We start from the raw sequence: 9,179 nt of genomic DNA, 5'->3' as shown, positions 1-9,179 counted from the left end.
TAGAATGCCTGAGAGAATCATATCCGATAATGCGTTGAATTTGAATAATAGCACAATAGCAGAGGTTTGCAGCCAATTTAAGATCAAGCATCATAACTCATCGCCGTATCGTCCAAAAATGAATGGCGCAGTGAAGGCGGCCAATAAGAATATTAAAAGAATTGTGGGGAAAACGACTGATACTTATAAAGATTGGCATGAGAAGTTATCATTTGCTCTCCTTGCCTATTGAACATCTATTAGAACTTCTACCGAGGCAACACCTTTTTCTCTCGTTTACGGAATGGAGGCAGTATTACCCATCGAAGTTAAAATCCCCTCTCTACGGGTATTATCCGAACTCCAGTTGGACGAGGTCGAATGGGTCCAATCTCGTTATGATCAGTTGAACCTAATAGAGGAGAAGAGATTAAAAGCTATTCATCATGGGCAAATGTACCAGAAACGAATGATGCGAGCCTATGATAAAAAGGTTCGCCCCAGAGAATTTAGCGAAGGAGACTTGGTGCTAAAAAAGATTCTTCCTATGCAAAAGGACTTTAGAGGAAAATGGATGCCAAATTGGGAGGTCCTTATGTCGTAAAGAAGGCCTTTGCTGGTGGAGCTTTGATTCTAAGTGAGATAGATGGAAAAGACTCCTGTAAACTCAGACTCAGTCAAGAAATACTTCACTTGAAGAAAAGGAACTAAAGTGAAAACCCGCAAAGGGTGCTTTGATTCGTAAAAAAAAGAAAAATGATGATAAAATGGAGAGGCTAAGAGGAAAACCCGCAAAGGGCACCTTAGGCCAAAGGGGATTTGAGTTGAAAACCCGAAAAGAGCGGCTCAAATGTTTGGTCAGAATGGGACATGAAATGCTTAGAGCAGCTGGTATCTTGATCAGATCAGGATGTATGGCAATCTTGCTATGCCTGAAATAACAGGAAGGGATAGGTGATGTCTTGGGGCATCGACAAAGCATTGAAGATCTCCTAAACACATGTCAAACTCAGAATGGCCTTTAGAAAGTTTGTACAGAGAAATTCAAGCTGCGATATCTGGGGCACCCAATTCTCATGTTATTTGTTGTTCTTGGAATACTTTTTTTTCCAAGATATACATTCCCAATCAATTTCTTTACTATTTGTGATAACTTATTCATCTTTAGCTATGTTCAGAACCAAATTTATTCTTATCTATTGTTATGACCTTTTCTGCAAGCATGTTGCATTAGAATAATGATTAATGGACTAATAAAACTTTCACAAAGGAAGTTTTGCATATTACTCTAGAAAGTTTCTAAATAATATAGGAGCCTGAAACAGGACTATTGTTTAGAACACACCAAGTTTAAAGGTTGGAAATTTAAGAAGGAATAGTCTATATTTAGACTTTCTCTTTGGATTTTTGTTGTCAAATGCGTTGATTGACAAGAGGCCATGTTGGTGACAAAGCTTACATGAACAAGCAAGCAATGATCATCAGGCAATAGGAAGAGGTTACCTTGGAGAAGAGAACCTTCATTTGCACATGAGTACAACACCCTGGGAATGGTGTAAGGAACCAGAACGATGTAGATCCCGTATCCTTGAATTGGATAAGAGATGATTGAGGGAAAGCCAGATTTCTACCCTTGGGTTACAATGGGAGAGTGGTGGCACAAGTTTTTGCGCCCCAATGGTTTAAACTTTAATGTTCATAGTGGGGGCAATCTGACTAAACGAGGCTTGGAAGAAGCCGATCAAGCGAGAAGGCATTGTAGCACGTCGGTGTCAAAGCCTTAATAAACTTTGAGTAATGACCTAAGCGGGATCATTCTTGAAAACAATAAAATTCTGCATTCATGCAAACACCATTCACACATGTCTAGTCAGGAGTATTTGGTTCATTTTGATCATGCCGTCCTAATCATTAGGCATAATTAGGTTCATTATACAGGTCATGTTCCCCAGAGAACAGATCAATGAAGATAGCAGATCTTCCCTTCCTGCATTGACAGCGAATCAGATCGAAAACAAAGCCTTGCCTCTATCAGTTACAGTAGAGTTGGTTAAAGATAGTAGATCTTGCCCTCTTGCGTCTACAGTGAAGCAGATCGAAGATTACAAGTCCTATGTCCCTAACCAGCAGTGGAATAGATTGGAAATTACAAGTCTTATCTCCCTAAGTAGTAGTGGAGCAGACAGAAGAAATCAATCTTATCTCTCTGAGGTCACAGTGGGGCAGACTGAAGCCAAAAATCTTATCTCCTTGAGATTACAGCGGAGCAGATTGAAGCTAGTAATCCTATCTCTCTGAGATTACAGTGGAGCGGATTAAAACAAAGTATCTTATCTCTCTGAAGTTACAGCAGAGTAGATCGCATTAGATTGAAGCTACAACAACAAATCTCACTACCCCGACCTCACAATTAAGCAGATTAAGGTTACGAGTTACAAATTCTATCAGTTACAGTACAGCCACCTCCGTACACCAGCTGGCCTCCGTACCTGAAAAGAAGATGAAAACAACAGCAAATAGAAAAATAACAGATAGGAAATTTTGGATTGATTTTTATTCTCTATTTTTTTCTCTATTTTCTGTAAATCGGGTATAAGAAGGCTATTCGAACGCTGTAAAAAGGGTTACGCATTCAATATACACATTTCAGAATACAAAAATCAAATACAAAAGGTGATTCCAGTTTTCTATTCTTCTTCTTGGATTCTGCTAGTCCCATGCTTTCTTTTTCTTTTCTTTTTATGTTCAATAGTCATTAGCTGAGAAAGCAAACATCAAAGATAAAAGGGAGAACGCACCTGGTGACGGGATTCAGGCCCTCTCTATCGTCATCGGAGAATGGGCTTGAATCGACAGTCATTTGATTGCCCTCTGAACACCAAACGGCGCAGGGGACATTGGTTCCCTTTAGGTTGTCAAAGTGATTAGATTTTTAGGTTTTTTTTTTTACCTTTAAGCACGTTCTTAAAATAAGGTCGTTTAGAGCCAATACAATGGCTTTGAAACGGCGTCGTTTGAAGACCCGATCCGAACGGTGACCCGATCTGGGAAGGATCCGTGCGTGAAGGACCGTCTGGTCTATATATTCGGCAGGTCCCTTCATGTTTAATAGAATCGCGATTTGTTTTTTTTTATTTGTAATTTGTATCGCACATTTAACTTTGTTTTCATTCAGATCCGACTTGATACGGTACCGTTTTATGTGGTTGATTGTAATTGTTTATAATGCTTGCGTTTAATTGTTAGTTTAGTCCTCCAAGGTTAAAACGGATTTCGATTTGATACAAATTTAGATTTTTTACTAAAAAATGTCTTTAATTATAATTAATCCTACTTTCATATATTATAGAATTTAATATGATTTGTAGTATTTACCTTTAATAATGTTTAAGCCTGTTGTTATAGTTTAAATTGTAATAAACCTTTATTTTTCATTTTTATATATACCAACATTTTGAATCAATTATATTTTAGCTTCGATTTAAAATTTATTGATTATTATTTTCAATTTCAAAAATGCCTTTTATGTTAATTTTGATTTGAAAGTTTTTTAGTAAATCAATTTTTATATTCATTGTTTTTAACATTATTTTAATATTAGATAGATATTGTTTTCAAATTTATTATTAGCACAAATTCTATTTTTTAAAATAATATAATAATAATATATTTTTAATTGTCATCAATATGTTTTAAATGTATCAATATTATTTAAAAATACATATAATTTAAATTAGACTATTTTAGTATATATGTACATAGGGTATATCATTAACTTCAAATTAACCTTTTTTCCACATAATTTTTATACATAAATGTTTTATTTCTTAAACCTTATTTATTTTATTCATTTTGAGGGTTGTTAAATTATTAATGTGGATATTTGTATGATATGATTAAGGTCAATTTTAGTATTTGCCTATTACTTGTTTAATTGTTTCTAGTTTAAGTTTAAATTGTTATTTATCTTTTGCATTATATATTGTTATTCAATTATAGTGGTTGTAAGAATTGTATTTCATTAAAGCATCATAATTGTTTTATTTCACAATCCCAAAAAAGGGCTTGATGTTCATAAGTTCTCGAGAGAATTGTGTCCTGACTTACTGAGCTTCAATTTTTCTCGATGAATTTAGATAATCAAGTGCTTATTTTATTAAAACCATGCTAATCGTTAAAATAAAACTCTTAAGATTTCAAATGTTAGATCCTAACTTACTGGATACGGCATTTTGTTATCTCAATTTTAAAATAAAGGCAATATTTGTAGTTTAAGAATTTCGAGAAATTGAACCCTAACTTACTGGATTTCAATTCCTCGATTGACTTAAATGATCAAATATCCTTCTCAAAGTATTTTTTAAAAAAAAAGGGACGAATCAAATCTCAAAGATGAGATTGTTACATTCTAACTCACTGAGTGTAGCAGTTTATTTCTTTGAGATGGGCCCGTCTATTCTATTAATTCAATTTTTTAAGCTTTTATGTCATGGGATTGTATTTTAAAATCTTTTCAAAATTTCGACTTTAAGGCAGTAAGCAATCAATTCGGTACCAATTTTAGGCGTTACGGGGGTGCTAACCCTTCCTCGTACGTAATCGACTCTCGAACCTTTTTTTTTTCAAAATTCGCAGACCAAAAAAATCATTTTAATGGTGAACCGGTCACACCTTAATAAAAAATCATTTTAATGGTGATTCCGTTTTCATCTTAAAAGTCGATCCCCGTTTTTCCAAATAAAAAATTGTTTCGACAATTATCATAATTCGCCTTTATCATTTCTAAGCACACCTTTAATGCCTCCAATACAACATGGAAAATGGAAATCATAATAGTAAAAAGCTATCAACTAAACATCAGGTTGTGGTAGGAAGGTTTGCAGTTGCGCAAGACAAACCACACCTTCCTTTACAACATGTATCCTAATAAAATCTAAAATTTTCACATAAGGTAATTGGTGTCACCTCCTATCCTTTTTATTATTATTTATGATTAAGATATCTTTCATATTTGTTTTATGGTTAATACATACGGAAATACCTGAACTTGACCCCTTGTATTTACTTGGTACCTAAACTATTTTCTAGACCTAATTGGTACCTAAATTTAGAAATCGTAAGTTAACTTGATACTTTCTTTAGATACCTGATTAACACCTTTAAAATACACTGATGTGGCACTAATAACTAATAGCATGGTGGCATGTGGCTACATCGCATTTTGACATGTGGCACTATGTTATTGGTCGTTAGTGCCACATCAACGTGATTTAATAGTGTTCGCCAAGTACCTAAAAGAAGTACCAAATTGACTTATGATTTCTAAGTTTAGATACAAATTAAATAAAAAATATTAAATAGATAAAAATTCAGATACCTCTCTTTATATTAACCATTTGTTTTACCATACAAGGCGAATGGAGAGTATGTTTAAATAGACTTTTGGTTCAACGAGTGATCAATCTCATCACGTGTCTATCTCTTCACAATCTCATGCAACTTGTACAAATTTCACAAATTTTAGATACCTTTCTTGTAGCATATTTTTTAATTTTGTTTATGCATGTAATCTTAGTTTTATAAGTGATTTTAGGAATGATTTTGTTGTCGTCCTCTCTAGTTGCGTGAATGCTCGATTCTTTTGTCAATTTTTGCTCGCCACTTTGGACCATTCGGGGTTGATTTCCTTATCGTATTAAGTGCTTACAATCACTCTAAATATGTTGTGCTTGAGTTGTGACAAAGTCAATTGTCAATGTGTTCTAATGTTCTATTGATACTAAGCCCAAAGTCTTTGTTGTGTTGATGGAACTTGTCCTTTATTATCTACGACGAATATTTGCTATTTTTTCTATGAATTATATAATTCCATTCATTGAATGAATAATAAATTTACCTTAAAAAAATATCATTTTTTTTTTTACAATAACACTAAGTAATCCGTAAAACAACTTCTATATATTATATATATATATGCATATATTGTTTTTCCTTGCTTTGAAATCTATTCTCTCAATTAACCTCACTTTCTTCTTAATTTGCTTAACCTTTCGCTTTCTCAATGCCTAATAGAACCATGCTAGGCAACGCTAGCTCTGCTGAGACCTCCAATCCAATCACACCATCAGTTTCTAGCGAAACCTCCCAAGAAATTACTCATCCATTTGTATGCTACCGCTGCCCTAAAAGGTTCACTTCAACGTATGCCTTGGGAGGTCACCAGAATGCGCACAAGAAGGAAAGGAATGAGGAGCTTAGGCTCTATAACGAGCGACGCCTCGCCTTGTCAAGGCAGTCGACTGTTCCACCTGATGGGAGAGCCAAAACAAAAAGGGCGCTAGCAGTACTGACTAATCAGTCATCAACGCCGAGCTATGGCCCTATGGTGCAATTTCTGCCTGTGGTTCCACTTCCTGGTTCTATGTGCATGTATGCTCATCCAAAATCACTAGTGTTCGTGCCTGCTGGGTTCGAATATGGTCAAACAAGGGCTGGACTCAATGGCAAAGAAGTCCCATATGAGGGTTCTCATCGAGAAAACGAAATGCATCATCCTTATAACAGGCCTCTCGATATCAAACCAATGGCGATGAAGCTGTATCCGAATGAAGAAAGGGTTTTTTGGCCAAAAGCTAAAGAAGATAACGGCTGTTCCAAGGAGTACTACTCCGTTTCAGCAACAAACAATGTTGGCCCACATGGTGAAGCCTTAATCAATGAAAGTAGGGAAGATGATGATGCTGATAAGAAGAGTTCAAAGGTGGAGGAACTGGACTTGACTTTGAGGCTCTAAGAAAAAAGATGGAAAATACTTGGAAAAAGTGAAGATGGCTAAGGGCATCATACATGAGAATCTGATGTACGTAAAAGAAAGTAAATAAAACTTATGGGAGGCAACAAAAAGAGTGGCCCTCAAAGATATGTCCAAATTTTCTTTCTTTTTAACTTGTCAGCTAAGTTCTTCATTTACTTTGTTCCTAACTTGTAAAAGTAACAGCTTCCGACGATGTTTACTATATCATATATGTATGCTTTAATTTCTTCCAAATTTTCTTGCTTTATTAGTTGATGTCTTTAGCTTTTAACTGGAGGAAAAAAACCCATTAATAGCTGATAATAAAGTTAAGCTTTGCCTATATTAACATAATTCCAGGCCTTGATCATTTACAAAAGTGATTTTTGCATATATGTGTGGAAAACAAAATTACAACATCTGATTGTTGCATCTGACTCGATAATTGCTATCACATGGGTCCTCAAGGAAAACGGAAGGTCGTAGCATTTATCGGAGATTTTTAAAGACATCAATAGAAGCAAATTGAAAATTGGTCGTGTTGATTTTTTCCATGTCCCTATAGAAGCTATGGTGGATGCTTTAGCAAATGCATCCTTCTTATTTGTTTAAGGCTTGGTGGTAATTATGCCCATTTTATCTTTCTTTCATATCTTTTCTATTGCTTCTCATTTGCTGCCTTTGTACTCATGCTTATACCCTATGGTTATCTTTGCCTCAAAAGTCGATATTTTAAAATTATGAATGTAAAATTTAATTAAATTCGAATCTTAATATTTATGATTGAACTTTTAAATTGGTGAACGTAAAATTTAGACTCAAATCGATCAATTTTTACCGGATTTTCAACATGTTTTCTTCCCCATCATATTTCAAATCCTAAAACTTTTCTTGGGTTTGTTAACATTTTGAGAGAGATGAAAAAAGTGAACCAATTAGCTAAAGCAATAATAAAAACATAACGCCTAAGAAGGGTCAGAACCAAAAACCAATTAAACATCATAGAATGGCAAAACTTGTATATACAGAGAGAACTGTTATTAATGTATACAAGTGTTTGACCCTTAAACCTTATTGCTCAGTTATGAAACTTTTAAAACCTTCCCTTATATCATTATAATCTTCCCTACCTTGATATTCCCATTTCTAATAAATGATTTATGTCTTTAACATAAGTCATTAATTTCTATTAGGGGTCCAGCATTGTCTTCTAGCTATATATGCTTTGCCCTTTTCTCTTTCACTCAACAATCTACAGTCAGGGTTTAGTTTGGTGTTTCAAATTCAAACCAAACCCCACCGTTGTCAAGCATGGCTCAACCAGGAGAATCAGACTCCAAAGGGAAAGCTGTGGTGGTTGATTCGGAGGAACCAAAGGCGGAGTACGAGTGTCCAAGTTGTTTCAAAATCTTTAACTCCACACCTGCCTTATGCGGTCACCAAAACGCCCATCGTCTTGTCAAAGAACCGATGAAAATGTCACCGGTTCTTGCAGCGGTGTTGAATAACCCTCTTCCTCCCTTTCACAAACCATTTTTGATCCCTCCGAAGACTAAACCTGCTGCCAACAAGGAACTTATTTCTAAGCAGCCTACTGCAAATCAGTCTCCTCGTCATCATCCATATAAGAGGCACGACGAGGAGGCTAACGCTACTGACCAGCTCCAAGACAAGCTCATGAAACAAACCACTCAAGAAGGTGAGGATTTTCTGAGGCAGCTTATTCGAAACGAGGCTCAGTATGAGTACAACGACCAGGAGGAGTACACTGACACGGACACTCAGTTCCTCACCATGGATCTGCTGGGCGAGTGGATGCCGATAAGTGGTTTTGGAGATGATGGTCATCACCTCGGCACACCAAGGAAGTATCCTATGGAAATGGAAAGGGAAACTGATCTTCAGATTGGTTTAAGTGCAACTGCAAGCACCGGGGATTTGGACTTGGAATTGAAGCTAGGGTTTTGAGGGAAGCAAGCACCTGTAAAAGTTTGTCTCCGTCCACCATGGGTCTGCCATGGATTCTCCTTTTATGTCAGACAAAATCTTTTCAGCTCTACTTAGAACTTAACCCATTTTTATTTAGGTCGGCTAGTGCTGATTTACATATATGTAAGTTTAGGGTTTCTGTTGTCGTTTCCTTTGCGCTGAATATATCAACCTATATAAAGTAAGACAATTATAAATGCTAGATTTATATGAAAATTCATTCCATATATAAAAGTTAATTTGTTTATCTTGGTTGAAATTTCATTAGAAATAAAAATACACCATAAAAATATAATTTAATTTGTATATATTAAAATATTTTAATAATTTTATAATTAAATTGGTGTTTGCTTGACTCGTGACACTAACTCAATAAAATACTTAGACCATAAGATAATTCTAAAACTTGAATAAATAA

The 9,179-nt window shown here is 35.2% G+C and overlaps 1 protein-coding gene across 1 annotated transcript; it reads left to right on the top strand.

The window, feature by feature from the left end:
• Nucleotides 1-6,055: 6,055 nt before the first annotated feature.
• LOC105787089 (uncharacterized) lies at nt 6,056-6,772 on the top strand. The gene has a single exon (XM_012613536.1). The coding sequence runs from the start codon at nt 6,056-6,058 to the stop codon at nt 6,770-6,772; it is 717 nt and encodes a 238-aa protein (XP_012468990.1).
• Nucleotides 6,773-9,179: the final 2,407 nt, after the last annotated feature.

This window comes from Gossypium raimondii, chromosome 1 (genome assembly GCF_025698545.1).
Source record: "Gossypium raimondii isolate GPD5lz chromosome 1, ASM2569854v1, whole genome shotgun sequence".
NCBI lineage: Eukaryota > Viridiplantae > Streptophyta > Magnoliopsida > Malvales > Malvaceae > Gossypium > Gossypium raimondii.
Note: the sequence above shows the minus strand (reverse complement) of the source record. Positions and strands in the feature narration are given on the sequence as shown.

Excerpts from the sequence above, each read along its gene's own strand:
- LOC105787089 (XM_012613536.1), top strand. The coding sequence starts at position 6,056 with ATGCTAGGCAACGCTAGCTCTGCTGAGACCTCCAATCCAATCACACCA.